Raw genomic sequence first — 23,298 nt, 5'->3', positions numbered from 1 at the left:
TATTTTATTTTATTTTTTGCCAATGGGTTATTTGCGAATGAGTGCATAATGTAGGGAATTACAAACATAATGCAGAGGCATGCTTGTGATGTAGACATTATACGTGTTTTTTCTAACGTAAGAAGTTCTTTTTTTTTAATTACCTTGCAAACTGTTTATAATGTACATATGCCTCCTCACTAGACGATTGTATGACAGATCTAACCCTATATTATGCGCATTATTCCGTTTTGCCTAAGAGGTATTTGCGATATAAAATATAAATACATATTAGAAAGGGAGTAGAATGCATATACACAGACTGCAAGGGGTCGTCACAATATTGTCTCTTTAGACAGGGAGGTATTTGTAAAATACCCTTCGTTCCTCTCTACCTGTACTGCGACGAGAGAGGTAGGGTTTGAACTTTTAAGTTCGAAGAATTTCGTTTCGCTCTTCTTTCCTCTCTCTTCTCCGCCATGAGCAGGTCTGGGCAACCTCCGGATCTCAAGAAGTGAGTCTTGTTTTCTTTTTCCTTTTCTTTTCTTTGCTTTCCTGTAAATTTTCCTTTGTTAGATCTGCGATACTCACTTTTTCTCTGTTTATTTGTGTTTCTGTTGATTTCTGAACGGGTTGACAGGTACATGGACAAGAAGCTGCAAAGTTGGTGATTCTTTTCTTTCCCCCTTCTTCTTTTGCATGATTTACTTGCAAAGTTTCTCCATTTCGTTAGTTCATGTGTATTGGGACTCCTGATAGGTTTTATAGTTAGCACGTTTTGTTAGAACGTAAAGGAAAAGAGAAGCCGGATAAGCTTAGATTACTTTGTTGGAAGTCGCCTGAAAGAGTTGAGATCCCTGTTTCTTGTTTCTAAAGTTAATTTTTTTGTGGTAAAGCTTGTGTCTTTTAGGTGTTTCATATATGATTTATGGTAACACAATGGCCCCGTTTATTACTCCTTAGACCTAGGCATTAAGTAGTTTCTGCAGAATCAACAGGAGTTTCTAATTATTTTTAGAAGTATTTTATTACTATGAGTTCTTCCCTAATGACAATTAGAGGCAAATATTATTGTTTTATTTCTGTTACTTGCTAGTTTACTGTCTATGATGCTTTACTATGATCTAGAATAATTCAGTGTTGGGTTTTCTTCATATTTCACCACTTTGGACTATCTTAACCATTATTGGTTAAACTTGAATAACAACTTTATGGTCTGATGGTCTGTCACTTCTTGCACTTATTAGTTGGTGTATTGAAATACATAAAAGTAGCAATGTTTTAAAACATTGTAGGCTGTAGGCAGGTGATCAGGGGGGTTACTTACCGCCAAGACGCTAGGCGGGTGCCTAAAACTAAGGCGGTCATATGACAAAGAAGTTGTGAAAAATTAATATGTCCATATCTATCCACAAGAAAACTTGTTATTCCATGCATAGAGGCAATGGTCGTCCTTGCTATCGGCCCATTGCAAGAGTAGTTTTAGAATAGTAGCAACTAGCAACAGCCTTCTAACTGTTGCTCTTCCCTGAAATGGTTGTCGTTACTAATCCTTACTAATCCTTACATGAATAGAAGAAAGTGGGAGAGAGGATGAGGATAATAAAAAGTATGGCAAAAACACCCATTTAATAGAATTAGGAACCTCTTACAACTTGAATGATAAGCAGGTTAAGGACCAAATAGGAATAGCATTTTATACTTAATACCTATACTAGAATTATTTACAAGTTCAAAAACCGCCTAATGACCTAGTGCCTAGCACCCGACTTACCGCCTAGGTGCATGTTTAACCATCTATGCGAGCTCCTAGGCGCCCGTTGGTTAAAATCTGTGCAAGCACCTAGACTCAACCCGTCCTTAAGACCCACCTAACGCATCACCTAAGGCAGCCACCCTAACCGCTTTTTGAAACACTGACAAATTGTTATATCATGTAGGGCCACTCACACAACAATGTAAACCCTTTAATGTTTGACCAAAGACATGGGATATCATCATTATATTTGTGAATCTAACTCCTTGTATCAGTCAAACTGTCCAAGATGTGACTTGATTGTATTTTTCGTGGCTTTCACATATTTTCTGAATTTCTTGTCATCAAACAAAATACGAGTTACTCCATGTTATGTCACACTTTCAGAGACTATGGAAGTTGGAGTACTTGACTTAATCAAGTGATTTCCTAATGGAAAAAGGCATGATCATGTTGTCAAAGCTTCTGCTTCGATGAAATTGCGTGATTATAGTTCAAACGAAATAATTGGATCGATGCATCTGTGACAGTTATGGGCTTCTCCGGACTGGTTTCTGGAGTTGCAAGTGAAAATTATTCATAGCACCAACTAGTAACTGTATTAACTCTTAATTAGGGATGATATATGCTTGTCAGTTAGATCCTGTCAGATGAGTGTTTTGTTCCAATGAACTTATGACTGTTCCATTGATGGTTATATGCTTGCCAGTACTGTGCTTATTTGAAAACATTTCTTTCTGCAGTCAAATTGAATGTCAATCGCGTCGTCATTGGGACACTCCGGGGGTTTGACCAATTTATGAATTTGGTGATCGACAACACTGTAGAGGTCAATGGCAATGAGAAGAATGATATTGGGATGGTGGTAGGTTTATTCTCATTTATCTGTCTCATTTTGTTGTTCCTTTTTTCTGGTGTTTTAAAGACAAGCTACATGCACTGGTTTTCAGTTTATATTAACAGTAGATTTTCACGTCCTCATTGAGATGAATTAATGTTCGAATATTATAAAACCTTTTACAGGTTATCAGGGGAAACAGTGTAGTGATGATTGAAGCCCTGGTGCCTGTTGGGAGAACACAGTAGATTTGCTTTCATTTGTAATCTTAATCTTCAGGACTTCGTGACTGTAAAACTGAAGTATATGCTGTCTTTATTCTCAATGAATCAGTCAGTGTATTCTCTTTTATATTTCTCGCTGCTATGTAAGAATTCTCAGTTAGTTTCTCTTGCTGAAGAAATCTTGAATTTTCTCATTAGTTCTTCTGGAGGCGTGATGCGAGAAGTCCTTCAATGAGTTCTGACTCTTCTGACGATGTAGCGTGTTAGCATTAATCATGTGGCGGGTTTGATAACAAATGGCTGGATTTTCAATTTAAAAACTTTTATTTTCTTTGCTGTTGCAGATGACTCAAATAATTATTTTAACTTTTTTTTTCTCTTATTTTCTTCTAATATAAGGGTAAAAGTCGAGGGCCTAACATTGATCATATAATACTAATATATTATTTTTGTTAATAAAAAATTTAATAGATAACTAATAAAGATGATGTTTTAAAGGCTTTTTATGGTTAAGAGAGTCAATGTGCCACTAAAATATAAAAGAGGGGAGGTCCGGATATTCGAATTCAAATTCTACCGGCGTCAGTATTTAGTTTTTAATTTTCTAAAAACAAGTAATTCTGGGATAACTTATATGTTAAACTTATTCAATTACTAGTCTATTAACTCTATATTTGTGCCGCCCTAGAAGTATCAAGGTTTAACTTGGGCATGATTCAAGCCCGATACAAATAATTTTAACCATCTGATAGTTCCATCACCTCACCTTTAAAAAGTCTATCACAATTCTCAGTTGCTCCATCACCGATCTAGGTTTCAAAGACAAACAAGAGCTCAATAATAACTCGGCATCTACTCTTTATTTCTTTATTTCAGTCCCACATAACTTATTTGATGAACTTGCTCGATTACAAGTCTATTAAGCCCGTGTCTAGGCTGACTAAAAGTTGTCGAGGACTTGGAGGTGATCCGAGCGACGAGCATAACAGGTGAGCTGAGTGGACAAAGACTTAGGTCATGCCGCACATTACCATTATGGACTCATTATTGGTAAGAGCCCAAACCGAGCTAATGCCGGACTTAGCCCGGTTAAAAAATTGGATGGATTTGGGCCGGTCTGGATGGGTTAAACCTAATGATCAACTTAACCCCATGTTTGGGCCGGCCCAGAAGTATCAAGGCTTGGACTTGGGCTGATCCGAGCCCGATACAGATATCGGAAAGATCTCAACTCCATCACCTCACTTTAAATAGCGTAGCACAATTCTCCATCCCTAAATCTAGGGTTTCGAAGAAAGGAGAGAGCTTGAGGAGGAGGCGGCGCCTACTCTTTTCCGATAATGGCGACGCAGATTAGCAAAAAGAGAAAGGTAACTCAACTTTCCGATCGGATCCCTTCTCTGTCTTCCTCTTCTTTGCGCTGTTGAATTTTTTTTTTTCCCCTCAAAATTTGGTCTTGTTGTGAAATTTTTTTCAGTTTGTTGCTGATGGAGTCTTCTTTGCGGAGCTCAACGAGGTGTTGACGAGGGAGCTCGCGGAGGACGGCTACTCTGGCGTAGAGGTTAGAGTTACCCCTATGAGAACGGAGATCATTATTAGGGCCACGCGAACCCAGAACGTTCTTGGTATTCTTTTCCCCTTCTTTGGATTTGAGTTGGTTGAGTAGAAAGACGAGTGTTTTTATTCAGTTTAAGCACGAATTGACATGGGTTTTTGGTTGTAATAGGTGAGAAGGGAAGAAGGATTCGGGAATTGACATCCGTTGTCCAGAAAAGGTTCAATTTTCCTGAGAACGGAGTTGAGCTTTATGCTGAGAAGGTGAACAATAGGGGTCTTTGTGCTATTGCTCAGGCCGAGTCTCTCCGTTACAAGCTCCTCGGAGGACTCGCTGTTAGGAGGTTTGTGGCATTCTTTTCCTTGAATCATTTTATTGTTCTGGTCATTTTTTGTTTATATGATTGATAGTATTGCGATGATTCAGAAGTGATTAAATTTGATCTAGAATTATTTGTGTTGATGTTTGGATGATTTATGTCATCTTTACAGCAGGTTGGTTCCTTGTACCAGCTTTGTGTCTGAGGATGACTAAACCAGTGAACTTATTGTTGCCCTTCAATGTTTTTTTAAGTGTAATGGTTAGAAGCGTAGTGCTCCATTGCTTAATCATTGAAGGGAAATTTTGAAAAATGTGTAGTGTAAGGATGTCTTCTGCGAATAGTTGTTGTACCTACTTGTGATTTACTATTTGCATATGCTTAGCTCTCTTCAGTATGTACGTTTATGTTTTTTCACTGAATTTATTCCTTGCATTTCTTAGTTCTTCATTTGTTACCTTTAACTTTTCTCCTGCTGTAGTATGCACATGATTTGTAGGATTCATAGGCTTGTCATAAAATTTATGGCCAAAACCTAGGAAAGCATAATAGGACAAATTGACAAAACATGTTCCCATTGACATGCATTATGCATTTGATGGAATCTTGGTAGTAATTCCATTTATGTTTATAATTTGATGCATCACAGTGGATCAATTTAGTAATTCCATTCAGTTGCTTTTATTTGAATTGTAGTGATCCATTGTTGGTGAACAACAATTGTTGTAATTACTATTGGAACATGGCAATAGCTATTGGCTGTTAAATGTTATTGCTTATGTATTTCCTTTCTGTTTCAGGGCTTGCTATGGTGTCTTAAGGTTTGTCATGGAGAGTGGTGCCAAGGGATGTGAGGTATATTATTGTGATCTTGTACTTTATATTTTATCCAGAATAATCTTGTTTTAATCTATATGCTCAAATTTTAGGTGATAGTGAGTGGAAAACTTAGAGCACAACGTGCTAAATCTATGAAGTTCAAGGATGGATACATGATTTCTTCTGGTCAACCTGTTAACGAGTATATTGACTCGGCAGTGAGGCATGTTCTTCTGCGACAGGTTAGTTCCCATTACTACAACCTTTGTTTTTTGACATCCCTCTTTATTGGTTGCTAAATAGTTTCAAGACTTGAGAGTTTGGCTCCGTTCTGCTCATCTTACCTTATTGCAGTTTCAGCTCTGTAATTTAATAAATGGCTATTAGTATGTAGTGCATATCATTTTATGATTGACCCGAGTTACTCTACCTGTGAGCATTTGAACGAAATTCATATTCTTCTTTCTTTCTCCTTTTTGGTAAATCTAGCAAGAGCTATAGTTATAGGATTTAAACTATCATCATTGTCGGTTCCCTGTGAGCTTTTTCCTGGAGAGTTAGTTTTTCTATGTGTTCGGTTCACCTGATTTCAGAGGAGTAGAATTTATCTAATTATATTGGCCCCCTATTTTTTTATTCAGGGTGTTCTTGGGATTAAGGTCAAGATTATGCTTGATTGGGATCCAAAGGGCAAGCAGGGACCTACAACACCTTTACCAGATCTTGTCACTATTCACGCACCAAAAGATGAGGATGAATACCTGAAGCCGTCTGGGATTATGACTACTGAGATTCCAGTGGCTTGAAGCAACTCAGTTTTTATGCTAAGCTATCATTTTAACTCAGGATGTTGACCGAGTTTCACTCTTTAGTTTCGATGCTTTGAGGAAGAGTTTGCTTTATCTTGTTATTAGGTTTTTTTCCCATATGCTGAAAGGATATGTTTTTTATGTATGTGAACTAGTAAATCGTAATGGTTTTGTTCTTCCCAAATTTTGCTTCTCATGAATGGTGTCCATCAGAGATGCTTTCAGACTTTTAGTTGAGACAAAGGTTTTGACCCTTGCAATGATTGTTGGAGGACACATGAAAGACCCAATCTTTAGGTAATGTCTAAAGTAGACTTTGGCTTGGTGGTTCAGAAGTAGGAAGAAGCATATGAAGCACAAAATCATGTTGGCAAATGAAGATTCGTAAGTGGGTTTCCTGGGATCTTGCTCAACCTTTTGTAATGGTTATGCATTCCTTTGGCCCCCTGTGATGGAGAATGTATATGCTATGGAGATTCTCCTATTGATGTCCATGGATCATACATTGCAGAGAATCCTTTTGAGATCGACCATTTCGTTCCTGAAATTAATCAAGTTCGACAAGTCTTAATAACATATTCCCATAAGCAATGGTGTCTTCAATGATAATTTTCTTTAGAAGTAGTCCTGATACAAGATTATCTTTTTCCAACTTTTATTTTAATTGAATGAGAAAAATAATACTGCAACAAACTCTAGATCATGGAATGTGGATTTCTTTCACACAATTAACAGAAGAATAAAAATAGAACTCGGGCTGCAACCAAGTTCGGATCAGACCAACCCGACCCGTTAATGGTCTTCATTAATGGGCTTTAACATGGGCCATGGCCCACTGCACTCGCGCTTTTCTCTTCTCTTCGGCTCTCTATATATTACGGATGCTGCCTTGTGGAAATCTAGGGTTCCAAAAGTTTTGAGAGGTTCCATTCGACGCCTCGAGAGCGGTGGCGGCTACGACCCGATCTCAGCCATGAGTAATTCCAATCCTTATTCCAGTCTTTTGATCCCGATGGATCCTTCGATTACTACTTAGCCTCGTCGTTTGATTTCTCATCCCCTTCCGATCCGTTTCTTTAAGCTCTCAGATCCATTATTTCTTCTCTCTCTCTCTCTCTCTCTCTCTCTCTCTCATTAGTTCAGTCGATGTAGAGTTCTTCCATTCTGCAGGATAGTGTGTATCGGCGTTTTGCATCAAAACTGTGCAGTTCTCGCCGGAAGTGTATCCTGCTACACTAATCATAAGGAAAGTGGGCAGTTGGGTTATTCCCTAATTCTCACTGGGTATTCCAACAATCATTTTCCTCACATTTCGTTACAATTTATTTCTAGTTTTATCTCTAGTGCATCGGTTTAGTATAGTATTTTTGTGGATAAGTAAGTAGTTTTGTTATCCAAGAGCAGGATAGTGTGTATCGGTGTTACGCCTTCTTCTATGCGTTTCTTGCCGAAAGTATCACCTGCGAAAGAAAAATATTAATATTGATGAAGGTGGGCAGTTGGGTTATGCCTTCAATTGTTAATGGTTACCTCAACAATCATCTTCTTCACATTCTTCTAATATGCCAACAGTATGAAGAGATAAAAGGCGATTTGGGGGGATTTTGTTTTTTTATCATGAATTTGTTTGTAACTATTAACATAAAAACATTCCTTGATAATAATTGGCTCTACGTATGAAATATTTAGCCCAGAATAAAGGGAAGATTATCGCACTAATAAGATGCTAATACTAAATTTAATAGAATTAGATCATCGAAAGTATCAGCAGATTGATTTCAATGGGCTGGCCCGACCCAAATGGCATAGTATGTATGGGCTATAGCATGATGGGTTCCTAATGTTATTAGCTATCAAATTCCATTTACTTGAATTGTACATACTATGATAACATAAATCCTAAAACCAAATGCAATTTAATCATGCCGGACACTTAAGAATTTGGAACGTCCAAGTGCTGGAAAAGTTCTAGGGGATGAACATTGGCGAGCTTCCTTGGACGATACGCTCTTTCGAGTGCACGTTGGATAGCAACCAGATCCTGAAAGAAAGACTAGATTAGAATAAGTAATTACTAAACTTTATGAACTGAAAGAAATAGGTAAATCCTGTCTTTAAACACTAGTTGCATAAGAACAGTGAGGTGGAAATAATAAAATCGTGCTCATAGGTGAAAGATGTAATCAACAGTATTACGCAAAAGTTTGTTTCCTTCGGAGTACGTAAAAGCCCAACAAGTCAGTTAAGGGCCCAATAAGGTAGCCCTTTTGCTGTAGACTAGTTCATAAAAACACCGCCACCTATTCCAAGCATGTAAGATATTCGAATGCGATTAACTTGATGACCAATTTGTAAACAGCGAATATATTTCGTTTGAAAGAGAAAAAGAGCAGAAAAGAAAAGAAATAGAGATGGAGAAATTATGTTACGCAGACGTTAATATCATCTGAGCTACATCCCCATGTTAATCTGCCTCGGGATCCGGTCCCATGTTGGATCCTCAAAAGGCCAGAAGATTGAGAAGGATCTCATTTCTCATTTAAAGCAGGAGCCCACTTCATAATTAGTAGAGAGAGAGAGAGAGAGAGAGAGAGAGAGAGAGAGAAAGATACACATCACGAGATCTCACACGCCCCCACTAAGTCTTAATAAGACCACTTCAATTAAAGGCTAAAGCAGAGGAGACGGAGACATACAGAGTAACACAGACAAGCAATAAAGCAAAGCAAATTGCACGTGGGTCGAGCTCACGCGTGGTAGATGTTGGCAGGAGTTGCCTTAACCGTCTCATATTTATTTATTTATTTGCTAGGTTTCACTCCACCGCTTCATTTTGCATCCGACCCGTTTTAGTGTATATCGGATCGTGACCACTGTATCGGACATTCGTTGCTCATGCCTTTTGTAACCTACTACTCTAAGCTTAGTAGTACTTCTCACATGACATAACTAGCAATTGGTGAAACTAAAAAGCTAGGGCCTGCTACGATATTGGAGATCCGAAACCGACCCGTTTGGAAAAAAAAAAGATTTGTTGCTCCCCTCCTCCTTTACCTCTGCCTCATTTTCCTTGGGATCGCATCCCCTCCTGTTCCAATTCCTGTCTCTGTTGCATCTCTGTCACGCTCTCTCTTTAATCTCTCTCTCTCTCTCTATGCTCCTAAGGGCGTGTGCTTTAGATCAAGAAAAGAATCACAAGTGCTGGACCTAAATTGGTGGAGCAAGCCAGATAGACTCGTCCTTTTTATTGTATATGAATTCATTTCTTACTCTGTTCTCATCCACTCTGCGTGCTACTATGCACGTCTCTCTCTCTCTCTCTCTCTCTCTCTTCCTTCTGTGAAAAGAAGGATATTGTACATGGCTAAGCCTAGATATACATGGCAATCAATGCATATGCAGCAATATAAAGAACAAGCTAATAAAAATTTAACTTTTTAACCACTAAAAAAACATCAACATTCCATACCTTAGGAGACACTAAGAATTATTCGAAGATATATTCTATAGAAAGAATGTTTTAGTGAGATAAAAGATGGGATTGGATGGTTAGCAACTTCCATTTTGGGGACCATATCCAGCCGTTTTATTAATCATGGAAGCCCTTTTCTATCCCTCTGGCCTACTGAGAGCAAAGAACCTTTCAGGCTAGCAAGGCAAACCTTTCTTAGGCTTTAGCATTATGTTAATTCCGTGCTTCCGAGTCTCCGCAGACAAGAAAAAGAGTACGAAATTGCATGGTGGTTCTGTCATGGAATATAACATAATAGAAACCAAATTGACTTCATGATTCATTGTAGCAGTTCGCTAGCTATATTTAAGATCGAATCTAAGTGTTATATATATATATATATATATATATATATATATATATTATTGAGTTAAGTCAGCAGAAATCCACTACCCAACCACGAACCACCCCACTACATCCGAATCTTTAGATTTCCACCCACCGTTTTCTCCACCACCATTGCTAAAATAGTAGAACCTTTGAAGCATCTCAAGATAGTAGGGAGATCATGCGAAAAGTAGTGGGCGACGAGTCCAATCATCTAACCAATTGCTGAAATCACGATAGAAAATCTATAAATCTTATTCCATATATACACTACTACTACTACTACTAATAATAATATTATACAGGACTGGTGGACAAAAAAAAAAATTGAAACGTGTTATCTGTGAAATTTGTTTAGGATTTAATGTCAGTTTTATACTTGTAATGTTGGATGGAGGAATGAACTCTGCTGAAAAAGTTGGTCATCATGGGATTAAACCCCTTATACTAGCCAGTCAACTCAATCATGTACATAGGAACAGTGCTAATTATGAACAGGGGAACTACATTTGAAACGAGAAGGATCGTTATATCAAAAACAAAAATGTAAATTTGTTAGTAATTCATAGACTTGTCTCCAGCTAAAGATTAGCAGTTATATACAGTCAACTTTCTAGATATATTATCCTACCTAGGCTTCAGAAACTTCCCTGCTTCAATTTTAAAATCACATCTCAAGGCCAAGAACCAACCTACTACCAAAAAGCCTAGAAAGGGGAGATAGGAAGGTGCATGATTAGTGCATCACCTGCATTAGTTATTCTGACCAATCTAAGAGCCAGGCACCTTTTTGCCCCCTATGGGTGTTCCCTTAAATTAGTCACCTCCAGGCAAAAGCTTCCCCCATTGAATCAGCAATCCAACAAAGGCTTGCACACTTGACAATAATATTCGACCAAATGGATACATCCAAAACCATTTGTTACTTTCTCTCAGTCCCATTTTGCTATTTAATACAAAGTTGGGATAATTTGGTATACTTTTATTTGACTGTTTATCTTTAAACTGATTGACCTACATATGTCTCTCCACTTACAGCCCTAGCACATGTACAGTTGACAGATTACATAATATATAGGATCTTCCCAGATGCATTTCTTTCTAACAAAATATACCAACAAGGAGGAACTTCTATCTTCTAAAATATACTTGCAAAAATTTCCTCCAGCAGTTATCATGGAGAAAAACCATGCAAGAGGGAGTCACGGAGGTGCACATCTGCCAAGTAATTGGTAAGTTGAATCCAACAAAGTAACCTCATTTAAACAACACATATAACTCGGCCCTAAAGGTGTGAAGCATATCAGATGTGATTCGATTCAATGAACAATTGGCCGTTTTCCTTGTGAAGGAGACCCAAAACAATCAATTCGTTTTAATTAATGTTTTCGGTTATTTTCCTCACCTACAAAATGGACCTTTGTTTTATAACCATGAACTCTTTGGCTAATTACAAAAAGATAAAAAGAGGCTTTCTTTTATACAAATAATCAATTGAGCCAGCCAAGTGCTAGCATATTAAAGAAAGATTAAAACCATTTCAGATTGACTATTGTAGCCAGGTAGTCCAGTCCTATCAATTTATGATAAAGGTTATAAATTTATTTCTCCGTGAACACGGGAGTTAGTACTTGGATTAATTACACTTTAATTCGTTTAACTATAAGTGATTTTTGTTTTCACTGCCTCATCTATTATTCTTTACAAACTTGCCCCCCTCACCAATTTAAAATAATCAAATAAGCCATTCCTATTAACTTAACATTCAGATTTCTAACATAAATCTATCACATGTTTACAACATAACATTATTACTGATCAAAATATCAGTATCTTTAACCTATTGTTTTCTTTTTCTCTTCATCTTTTTCATGTTTCTCTCAAATCCCAACTCTCATCACCACAATCATCATCACTAATCTCTCTACTTCTCCTCTTTTTCCTCCCAAATAATTACAATCTAAGATATAAATCTTACCACCACCATCAACATTGTAATTAAGATCATCTTTGCCTCAATACCTAAATCCTAATAATTTTTTTCTTCTTTACCTCGTTGTTTTAATGTCCTTTCTCCTCCTCTTTCTCTTAAATCCTACTCTAAGCATAATAAATATGACCTTCGCTACTAATCCCATTGCACATAAATATTATAGGAAATAATAGTTATTTTGTAACTTTTGTTAACGGGCTAAGTTAAGGGGGAAAAAAAGAGAGGATAAAAGAGGAGTTAATTTAAAAAAACACCTATAGTTGAGACTTGAGAGGGACAAAAATGTAATTATTCCTAAATTCTTTGCTTGATGAAGACCTCCAGGTATCTTTGGAAAGCCATCCATAAATAAATAGGAACACTTGCAGCATCCGTGCGGCTGCCTTCCTACCTCCACCAACTCATTTGCTCTTTAATGGCCTCTCCAGTCTCCTCCAGTGATAAAAAAAAAAAAGTTACGTAGAATACACACCACCCACATCCCTAATCCTTTACCAGCATGATCATCCTACTACTACAGTACTACTTGCCCTTCCTCAAAAAGCTCGCCTAAATTACCCAAATAGAGAGGAATCCGTTTCTCCCTCCTCCTTTCCCGTTTTAGGTACGTGGCTTGATTCTCTTAATTTAATACGAAACGTACGTAAATAGTAAGTTTCGGTCCTTTTAAGTAAAGAGCGCCGTACCCTCTTGTTGCCGTGTCACGAGCACTCTCCATTTATATCAACCTATCCTTCTCTTTTTACTCACGTTCCTATTTATTGTCTTACTGCCAATCTGCTGTCCCTAATCACCCCGCCTCGTGAATCCGGTCCAGAATATCTCAGACCCGGTCCGACCCGTTAAGCACGAGATTTATGAGTTGCAAGCTGTAACACAACTTAGCAATTAATCATGATGTGAATTCCTGCTCTCTTGGAATTAATCCCTCTAGTTTTGTTTTCAAAAATGAATAAAAAAATAGCAAGAGAGTAGAACCTATGTATCAGAGATTGAGGAACATACTATTGATATACAGAGTATATATTAGTAGTGGGCAAAGATCTATTATCTATATGGTATGGCAGATATAATGCTAAATTATTATATCAATCAGTGCAAAGTTAAAGATGGGAGTAGAGATAATACTTTACTTTGTGACGGAGATCGAGGAGGCTACCGAGGGGAATCAGAAATCAGACGAGCGACATCGTCCTGGGCCCCACGCCCTCTAAAAGAAACAAGGGGAAGCGCCACGTCACCACCATCCCGCGCGTGAAAGCACCTCAAAAGGGAGTCCAACCTCTCCTCCACCCTTCCTCTTCAATCTCAACCTTCTATTCTTCTTCTTCTTCTTCTTCTTCTTCTTTCTTCCCATTGCTATCAAAGTTTTCTCCTCTTATTCCATCTTCAGAATTTTATTTACAACTCGTGCTTGGGTAGTTGTTGAGTGTGAAATGGAGAGGTGGGGGAAGACGCCGTCACGGGCCCGTTACGGTTATAGTAACGGGTGCGATAACCCCTCGTTCTCGTCCACTCTCCTCGATGCCATATACCGCTCCATCGACGAGAACGATGGCGAAAAAGCGGACCAACGCACCGGCGGAGTACCATACCGCTCGGCTTCGCTCACCGCCCCAAAGAAGAAACCCGTGGTGAGCGAGAGGGCGGTGACGCGAATCGGCGGCCGCCGGGGGTTCCCGAACTCGACCTCGAGCTCCTCCGAGGGCTCCAGCTACGGCGGCTTCTCCTCTTCCGAGGCCGAATCGACCGGCATCAGGCCGATCCGGACCGGCCTGCGCTCCGATCCGGTCCGCTCACCTCCGATCACCTCCCACCACCAAGAGAAGAGCAAGAACTCGATCCGTAGCAAGATCCGCGAGTTACGCAAGAGTAAAACCCCGGCCTCGCCCGGCGCTCGGATCGCGAGCTTCCTCAACTCCATCTTCACCGCCGGAAAGACAAAATCCTCCACCGCCGCCTCCGGCGGCGCCCGGCGAGCGGAGTCGTCGTCGTCAGCGTGCTCGACTGCGTCGTCGTACACGAGGTCGTGCCTGAGCAAGACGCCGTCGACGCGGTCGGCGGCGGGGGCGGGGGCGGCGGAGAAGAGGACTGTGCGATTCTACCCGGTGAGCGTAATCGTTGACGAGGAATGCCGACCTTGCGGGCAAAAGCGCATCCACGGCGGCGAAGCCGAAGCCATGGAGGCGAAGAAGAAGGTGGAGGACATGATGAGGATTCGCCGATTCGAGGCGGAGGAGGAGGAAGAGGAGGAGGAGGAGGATAGCGATGCGAGCTCGGATTTGTTCGAGTTGGAGAATTTGGCAGTGATCGGAAATGGAGGAGGAGGTGGCGGAGGAGGAGGAGGAGGAGGGTATAGAGATGAACTTCCGGTGTACGAGACTACGAGTCTTGGGACTAATCGCGCAATCGCCCATGGTTTGCTCCGATAATTTGAATATTTAATTAAATAAATAAAATTGTGAAATGGGAATAGCTTTGTTGGATAATTTAGTGGTTTAATTTTCTTTTATCTTTTTCCCCTTATTATTATTAAGTTTTGTTAGTCTCGGTGATGATTATTGGTTACTGTGGTTTTTGGTTTAAAATTATTGTAATATAAATAGTAGGAAGTTTGAAAGAGATGGATGGATAGATAGATAGATCCATGAGAAATTGCACACGTACGTTTGTCTAATTTGCCTGATGCCGGATTATAAGAGTGATTAAGAAAATAATTCTTATAAAAATGTGGTGCCTCGACGGGGTTAATGCAACACGGAAGATTAACGTGTTAAATAAATATACTAAACGGCAAAAAAAAATAAAAAAATACTGCCTAACAATTAATTAAAACAAGGATGGTTTAGTATACCATGCTCCTGAAATTAAGGTATATCATGCCTACAGTCTTTACTTCTTAGTTTGTTTTCTTCTATTTGTTTAACAGTTCCTCATTTAAGCATGCAAATCGCAAGAGAAAGGATACATTCACATTCTAATTTAATTTAAGAATCAAGCTATAACTTAATTCTCACTGTTTGTAAGAAAAAATTATCATTATTATCATGAATAGTTTGTAAGTATTCCTTTTTTTTATGAATAATTAATACTCTTACTTTGATGTGGCTTTCTCTAAAGTAACTCCTCTCATTCTTATCAGCAAGAAAAGATGATTGTAACAAGACAATAAAAGAGATAGTGAGTGTATATGTGTACATATGTATGTAAAGATATATCATAATTCTTCATATTGTTCACAATGCATGGATCCACCAACTTGGAACATGGCGTCATGGCCATCATTGTTAGGTTATACACAAAATCCTAAGTTTATCCTCCTTTTATATGAACTATTAATCTTTTGAAACTAAAACTCTTTTCAGCTTTAAGTGGCTACCAGTCAAAAAAGCTAAAAAAGAAGTCATCATATAAAAGCCATGCAATTTGATCCATCTCATCCCATCAATTGATCATTTCCATACCTTTGGTAAATGATTTCTTATATAGCTATTTAATTAGATAGCTAAGGAAATGAGAGTCTAATCTCCCACTATATCACTGATAGAATAAATATAAAACAAAAATCCTTTAGTAATACCCTTAAATTCCATTTATACCAAGGTCTTGTACCTAGGTTTGGGACCATATGAAAAGAGAATATTGTTGACTTGCACCATGATTTCTTAATATCAACTTACATAGTATAGTATGTACATGTAGTTCTACAATTAAAAGGACAGTATCAACCAGTAGCTACTAGGTAAGTGGGTGGGTTGCATATGACTATGTGAGGCCACTAGCTACAATTTGTTAATTGTTAGCATGCTTGCTATTATTATCCCTATATATTTCACTAATATTAGTCCCCTATAACACAAACTAAATTTTGAAGCTAATATATATAAATATCTATCTAATTAATCTAACCTTTATCTAGTCTATGCAATGTATATTTGATAATTCAGATCCCTGAGTCTATAGGTGGGACTGCGGGGCTAATCTTTTTCGATACATAAAGGTATTTATACCCATAAGTTTTGAGATAATTAAGTTGGACGACTAAGTCAATCATCTCATTATGGTAGACTATTAATTAATTTTTGCAAAGAACTTATTATTGTTATACCTAGCTAACAGGGAGAGATAATAGTATATTATCTATCACTATTCACTATCTTTGAGCAAATTGAATGGACCACAATCCCACAACAAGGATATATAGGTATTGCATAGATTATAATATCAGCTCAATGTCCTCTTCTCTCGTCAAATTGGCTACCTAGGCCTACCTGTGTCTGTCTATATATCTATAGATCTACTCATATATCAAGGGAGGCTTCTTTAAATTGCAATGAGTGAGGAAAGGAATATGGACCCTCCACATGAAAAGGTTTCCTTGATGGGTTCTCTTTATCTTATACACTTCTGAGAGCTTGCAATCAATAAACCTGAAGAGTTTACTTATTATTATTATTATTTTTAAATGTGATGATGGGTTGAGAAGCTTTTACCTATATACCACTTGGGACTTATATGTATATATATATATATATATATAATCACTCTTTTTAGTGTGTATCCGATGGGTAAAATATTCCATATTTCGTGGGGCTTGCTACATTTGCTTGGTTTATAAGTAAGTAGTCAACAATCTCCCATCGACAAGAATTAATGTAAACATCTTTAGAGGTCACTTTGGAGTGTCTATTTACTAAGAGCTTTTAAATTTTGGACAATGGCAAAAGAGACACAAAATAAGCGATCCCGAGAAAGAATACGAGGAGGAGTAGTAGTTTTCCAACTTTTGCTTTCAAACGATGTCTTTGCTTTTCTTTTGTTCACATTGCAGCGAAGAATGCAAGCAAAGATATATGCGAAAGACTCAAAAAGCAAGGCAAAACATTAGAGAGAGAGAGAGAGAGAGAGAGATCGGGATACGATACACACACAGGAATGAAGCTTAAAAAAAAAAATATATATATATATATATATATATATATATATATATTAACAAGATTATGAAAGCTTTTATTTGTGCCAAAAGCATGGCAACATCGATCACGTACTACTCCCAAAACCAAAAAAAAGGTATTATTAACACCACGACAGCTTCTGACGTTGTCTGCCACGCCTGAGCTCGAATCCACGTGCAATCCTCTCTTCTTCTCTTTTCCTTTTTCCACTCGACTACTCACCACTGTGATTCGGAATTATCGCATTTTCACACCTTGCACTTTACGAATTTGTTATTCTAGTGAAATACTATCTTCTGATGGGGGGTGCGAATCATAAATTTGTTAAAATGGAGGGTGTGGAATGTAATCTTTTTTTGCCTTCTAACTACTGCATATTGTTTTTAATCATTTCATGTGAGTGTAAAGGGAACGGATATCTCATGAATGGCCAAAGTACTACTGTCACTGTTTTGTTCAGAGATCATCACTGTTTGTGCTTTGGACTGAGATATCTCACCGAGTTTCTGCAGTTTCTCACGGGGAAACGGTGGAAGAGGGGAGAGAGAGAGAGAGAGTAGTCTTTAATCGGAGTTGCATCGATATGCCCAGATCTGGAGACAGAGGGATTAGCTGTCTCTTCTGGGGTTGAAGCCCAGAATAATTATTGGTGGATCCACATTTATTCTCCTGCCCACTTGGAATCCGCATTAAATTCCAACGTGAGACTGGGAAGGTCCGAGAAATACTCGCAGATGGAAGAAAATGATCAAAACTTGGGACTCAATATTGATGCTTTCATAAGATTTAATGCTCCGACAATAAGTATAACAGCAGCAGCTATACCCTCTCCATCTGCAAGACAATGAGTTCTTTAATTGTTCACCAGATTCCGTGATAAAAAAAAAATGTACGAGGATCACATGAGTTACTTCACATTTCTAAATGCCACCAGTAATATTTATTATTTCATCAACTTGCATAAGTTACTACTACAATGATCTCTCCACACTCTGACAAGGAACGCTTATAGTCACAATCTAGCCTGCCAAGAGTGTAACAAGGTCAATGCATTACCAACCACGAGTAATTAACGCACATGGATCAGCATATGTCAATGTTACAAAAGTCTACACGTACAGCTATTTTTCTTCTTTTTTTCTTCCAGCACTGGCATATGCATGTAGAATTATTCAAGAATGAAGCCCCAGCTACAGTTTAATGAGAGCTCAGTCTCTGGACATCTACCAGCTGATACAGATCTCCCCGCCGTTGCTTCTCCAGAGGAAGACTTGACCTGCTCAAAGTATTTGGTTTTGAAATGCCACAACAAAGAGAAATGCCTGGTTCAGTCAAAAAGAAAAAGAGAAAGACTCTGTGTGCTACAATAATTACTGCATGCTTTTTAACTATACTACAAAGAAATTGGAGGACTGATGTGAAGGATTTAATCATGCAATACTCGCCTCCAATAGATGTAATTCTAAAAATAATTCAAAAGGTAATAAAATACTGCGGATACTTGATAAACATAGTTTGCTTCTTTTTTGGGTCCCTCAGAGGTAAAATCTCTCCATTTTGGACTCTATAGTGAGCCAACACTCCACTGTTTAGGACCTCAGTCCTCAAAATGGTCATCAATTTGAATTTTTCAATATGAAACAAATTGCATAGAATTCTGCCTTAATGGTCATAATACTGTATAATGCCCTTCCTTTAAATAAACCTAGCTCATATCAAGTGATCCACATTTTGAATGAACCACAGAAATATCAACCAATTCTGCATCCATCAAAAAAAGTTTCTGCTTCAAAAACTTATAAAGTAGATTACCTTCTGAGGTCGATTAATGAGTAATCGATTTCCTCCACAATGATTGCCTCCTCATGCTCAGTGGTTGCAATCACCTCTCCAAACTGACATCCAACAGATTTTTTAGGAACATAATGTATCACTTTCAGCAAGACTACATAATCATAATTAGATTTTGACTCTTCAAATCAGCTTACAGGTCCAACAAGAGTGGAATGGCCCCAAGCAATGTAGCTAGAACCAGTATCTCGAGCAGGGGAACAAGTCGCCACGAATAACTGAAAAGAAGAAAAGAAAGATGGCATAACTTACAAGAAGACAAAATGCCAGTGAGTTGTTATTCCACCAGATATATGCACCATCTTACCATTTTTACAGTAGTAGAGATTGATGTCAGATGAGAGTATTCATTTGAGCAGTACAGATTTAATTTATTGATCTAGACAGATATAACCTTTCCAGAAGGTAGTTTATGAGTAGAGAATAATAGAGATTATCAGATGCTTTGTCATAACCAATACAACTTGCTGTCAATTCAGAAAAAAACAAGCAAAAATGAAATGTTTCACATACCTGATTGTCAGCAGCCCTGTCATGGGAAACATAAATCATCAGTACAGAGGATGTTCATAATGAAAATAAGATTACTGGCAAACTTGATTTATTGAATATCCAGAAGTAATGGTTGTATAATATGTTATAAAACGATTGTCCAAAAGCTAAGAAAGAATGATAGATGTAAGGAATTCTATGCTAACTCAGAACAATCAATTGTCATTGTTCAAAAATCAAAAGTAGTCCAGCATATAAGTCCACAGCTATGTTAATGTCTTATTGTACACATTTATTTCTGATTCCCACCATATGCTGCATTGTACCAACTATATTTTCTCATATGGATACATGAACTTCTTGAAAAACTTAGCCCTTATGATATCCTAAAATACTCCTCCCAACTCAGTAAGGTTACATTTAAGATTCTGTCAGATATGTTGTGTCTCAATAGTATCAACAGTGCCAACAGTAGTAGCAAGGTATTAGAATGGAACTTGGAACCAAGGAGATAACTAGAATGAAAAGAATCCAACATATGCGGATTTTTTTACCAAACTAGCCCTCCCAAACTTTTATTTATGTGTCTATTACACTTTAAAACTTAAATACAAAGTTGGGTGAGTTTTTGTCATGTTAGTAAAACCGTTGAACCTAATAATGACTTCCAAGTATAAGTAGCTTTCTAATTCATTGAAACGCTGAGCAAAAATACTACAGGTATTAGGGAAAGAAATTTTCACATAATTAACTTCTTGATTCAGCAATTTATATGAAAAATTTCCCCCTCTTAACAGTTTACTCAGTGACATTCAATTTCTACATAAAATTCTTAAACCAAAATGTGACTTATATTTAGAAGTTGTTGTTTTGTGACGTGGCAAAACCTACCTGGTCTCGTATTTAAGTTTCAAAATATATTAGACATGTGCTAAAATTTGGCAGACTTAAAATAGTCAAAAACTCATATATGTGAGCAAACATGTAAATCCATCAAAAATAAGGTTTTCTGGTAGTGAATTTTCAGTAGGGGTGACTTCCTTCTTATTTCCCTATGAGCTTGTGTAGTGCTCCTCAGAGAATTTACCAGCTTCTCAATATACTAAATTAGTGAAGAATAGTGACACCAATCAGTCCAAACTTACCTTGCCCTTTGCAACAACTCCCAATGCAAGGGACCTGTAGTCATATTAAATGCACCAGGATAACATAGCAAATGAGCACCTGCAATCAACACATTTCTTCCATTAATGAGTTATTCCTAGAATAAGTTACTTATAATCTGCTAGTCTATGTTCACGACCACTAGCAAGTAGTAAATGTAACAAGATGTGGTGGAGAAAAAAGATCAACTACAAGGAGTGAACTAATCGTGTTTGATTGTCGAGAAGTGAAGGGAGTGAAGTGACCTTAGGAAGTGGAAGTTCCTAGGAACTTACCTTCCTAACAAAAACTTATCATTTTCTAATGAGCCAGAGAATGTGAGATTGGGATTGAATGTCTTATTTTTTCATTGTTTGAGAAAGATCAATTATATCCTTTCTTTCAAAAGGATTTCCTGCTTTTCCATACATTAGCAGCATTATTGGTAAAGTATTGTTTGATGATGATGATAAAATGACAAATCTTCACTTCCGCTGCCTGACAAGCCTATCTATTAGGTTGAGTAATAGTCAAATTATTCTGCTGGCTAAGTCCCAATGACACTTTAAGTAGCAACAAAGAAGCAAAGCTCAACCAACATGTTATTCATTGTAATAATTAACATAAGCATTGACATTTGAAAACCAATAACTTAACTAGGATATGAGAGATACCTCTTGCCGCATACAACATTGCTAACTCCTGGAAACGAATGTCATAACAAATACCTATACCAATACGCCCCACATCTGCAACCACAATACGACAATAGGTGATCAATCTGTGACACAGCCAAAATATTAAAGAGCATACCATGTAAGATTGGTAGGTACACATTACAAATAAGTTAAACCTGTGTCCACAATGGTAGGATGCTGCCCAGCAGTAAGCGTCATTGATTCTTTAAAAGTAATCTTCCCTGGAATATCAATGTCAAAGAGATGGATCTGCATGCCATGTTATGCTCATATAAGATATTTTGTTAACCAGAACAAGTCGCAAAATAGAGCTTCAAATGGAGAAAAGGGAGAGTGGAAGAAATGCCGAAAAATAAGACATGTATCAATCAAGCAAGAACTTTGCAAATGAATCTAATGTTACAAATTGGACTCAGCATCTCACCAATTCTTTAGTCTATCACATTCACAACTCTGCAACTATTACTAATGACCTATGTATAATAGAACAGACAAAGAAGCAAGAGATGCACACTCTGACCACTTTTTTGCAAAATATCTAATTTGTGCACTTTTAAACTTACGAATTCCAATAAGATATGAAATCATGAGAATAGATCACTCTGACCTTTCTGTGTTTACCCTTGAGTTTGCCATCTGCACCAAAGACGAAGCATGTATTGTACAAACGATCACCATCGCGTTCTGGTATTGATCCACCCACAACTGTAATACCTAGTCGAGAAGCAACTTCAGAAAGCATGGCAAACGAGTGAGCTGCATCACTGCCTGCTGCAACATCCTCCGCATATACCGGAAAGCTATCATTGGAGTACGGGCTGTTCCAGATTTCCTAAGAATGAATTCTTATTATAAGTTGGAAGATCTAACCACAAGCATGAGCATTAGCAATCTTTCTGAGTGCAACACACTATACATTCAAAAAGTTATTACCTGCTACTGCATACATACACACACACAACATAAAAGAGGAACAATAAATAAAGTTTATCAAGCAGTCCGGTTTTGTTTTTGCAAAAAATCAAACTGCTACAGAAAAAAAAGTTTTAACACAACGAATAAAAAAGTAAACTAGAATTTTGTCCAAAAAAAAAAGGTAAAGTAAAAGTACAACTCACCGGCAAAAGGACGAGCTTTGCGCCCTTTCCGGCGGCCTCCTCGATCGCCCGGCGAGCATGCGCGATGTTCCTCTCCTTATCCGCCGTCACCGACAGTTGACACAGAGCGATCTTGAACTAAAACAAGAAGAAAGAGTAATCAAGAGAGAGCCGAATAAGGAATGGGACCTCAATTCAAAACCACTTCACGAAATCAATCGAGATGTCCAACGAAGGTGATCAAACCTTAGTGACAGGTGGCGTGGGGATCTGGAGCGCGGGAGGAACCCTAGCTTCCTCCGGCTTGTAGGCGGAAGCCATAGCAGAGACTGAGGCGATGCGGCGGCGTTGCGGCGGCGCCGGGGGTCTGGCTTGGATTCGATTAGAGATGAAAGGTTGGAAGGAGAGGCGAAAGGAGGGGAGGAGAGCGCGCGATGGGAGGAGACAGAAAGCGAGACCACCTCTCATCTGTGGGAAGTATCGGTGTGAAGATGACGTTTGGGTGTTGGTAAGGATTACCGGCGGAGGAGTTTAAGAATAGGAATGGAGAGGGATTGGATTTGGATCGGACCCGTTCCACTTTAGACTGGACCGGACACCGGACACCGGACACCGGAGGCCAGAGGGCTTTTCATATCTACACCCTCTAAAAAAAATATTATCCAAGAAAAAACAAACTTTCATTTATACCCTTCCAAATTAGCTTATTCGTGCATACACCTCTAAATGTTCTTTATTTCAGGTGTATACTACTTGCTTTCTACAACTATAACTCTATGGAGATAAACACAAGGATAAGAGATTTAGTTGTAATTATTAATTACCAGAATACCAGCAAAAGCAAAGATTATGAAAAGCATATATAAGAAAAAGGACATTTGCATTAAAAATCAATGTTATAAGGCTGGCTATGTTCGAAAAAGTTCTGGCGA

At 38.1% G+C, this 23,298-nt stretch overlaps 4 protein-coding genes, 1 long non-coding RNA gene and 2 other non-coding genes across 8 annotated transcripts; 6 read left to right on the top strand and 1 right to left on the bottom strand.

The window, feature by feature from the left end:
• Window positions 1-329: 329 nt before the first annotated feature.
• Window positions 330-2,994, top strand: LOC140785456 (probable small nuclear ribonucleoprotein G). The gene is made up of 4 exons (XM_073133275.1): window positions 330-493; window positions 620-642; window positions 2,479-2,600; window positions 2,759-2,994. Exons 1-4 carry the CDS (start codon window positions 459-461, stop codon window positions 2,819-2,821), a joined length of 243 nt encoding a protein of 80 aa, XP_072989376.1. The 5' UTR covers window positions 330-458; the 3' UTR covers window positions 2,822-2,994.
• A 1,002-nt stretch (window positions 2,995-3,996) lies between these two features.
• LOC140787423 (small ribosomal subunit protein uS3x) lies at window positions 3,997-6,483 on the top strand. Its single transcript, XM_073136332.1, has 6 exons — window positions 3,997-4,167; window positions 4,275-4,422; window positions 4,524-4,695; window positions 5,472-5,526; window positions 5,601-5,732; window positions 6,132-6,483. Exons 1-6 carry the CDS (start codon window positions 4,138-4,140, stop codon window positions 6,294-6,296), a joined length of 702 nt encoding a protein of 233 aa, XP_072992433.1. The 5' UTR covers window positions 3,997-4,137; the 3' UTR covers window positions 6,297-6,483.
• A 739-nt stretch (window positions 6,484-7,222) lies between these two features.
• Window positions 7,223-7,822, top strand: LOC140787425 (uncharacterized). The gene is made up of 2 exons (XR_012108849.1): window positions 7,223-7,276; window positions 7,470-7,822. It is a non-coding gene; the product is annotated as an uncharacterized lncRNA (long non-coding RNA).
• LOC140787859 (small nucleolar RNA snoR135) lies at window positions 7,463-7,612 on the top strand. The gene has a single exon (XR_012108929.1). It is a non-coding gene; the product is annotated as a small nucleolar RNA snoR135 (small nucleolar RNA).
• Window positions 7,697-7,854, top strand: LOC140787860 (small nucleolar RNA snoR135). The gene has a single exon (XR_012108930.1). It is a non-coding gene; the product is annotated as a small nucleolar RNA snoR135 (small nucleolar RNA).
• A 5,431-nt stretch (window positions 7,855-13,285) lies between these two features.
• On the top strand, window positions 13,286-14,619 carry LOC140787422 (protein BIG GRAIN 1-like). Its single transcript, XM_073136331.1, has one exon. The coding sequence runs from the start codon at window positions 13,567-13,569 to the stop codon at window positions 14,560-14,562; it is 996 nt and encodes a 331-aa protein (XP_072992432.1). The 5' UTR covers window positions 13,286-13,566; the 3' UTR covers window positions 14,563-14,619.
• Window positions 14,620-18,002: 3,383 nt separating this feature from the next.
• Window positions 18,003-23,124, bottom strand: LOC140785836 (omega-amidase, chloroplastic-like). Of its 2 annotated transcripts, XR_012108525.1 has the most exons (11): window positions 22,613-23,124; window positions 22,388-22,504; window positions 21,877-22,101; window positions 21,425-21,518; window positions 21,246-21,320; window positions 20,574-20,652; window positions 19,450-19,465; window positions 19,074-19,154; window positions 18,898-18,980; window positions 18,205-18,361; window positions 18,003-18,109 (listed from the first exon to the last, which is right to left on the bottom strand). XR_012108525.1 is itself a non-coding variant. In XM_073133890.1 (10 exons), the coding sequence occupies exons 1-10, from the start codon at window positions 22,832-22,834 to the stop codon at window positions 18,283-18,285; spliced, it is 1,071 nt and encodes a 356-aa protein (XP_072989991.1). In that variant the 5' UTR covers window positions 22,835-23,124; the 3' UTR covers window positions 18,003-18,282. The 2 variants fall into 2 exon arrangements, 1 of the variants encoding a protein (XP_072989991.1); XM_073133890.1 differs by having other exon boundaries at window positions 18,003-18,361.
• Window positions 23,125-23,298: the final 174 nt, after the last annotated feature.

The sequence above is a fragment of the Typha latifolia genome, chromosome 4, assembly GCF_019914945.1.
Source record: "Typha latifolia isolate L0001 chromosome 4, TyphaL0001v2, whole genome shotgun sequence".
Taxonomy (NCBI): Eukaryota; Viridiplantae; Streptophyta; class Magnoliopsida; order Poales; family Typhaceae; genus Typha; species Typha latifolia.
This window is presented reverse-complemented; position numbering and strand designations above follow the sequence as displayed.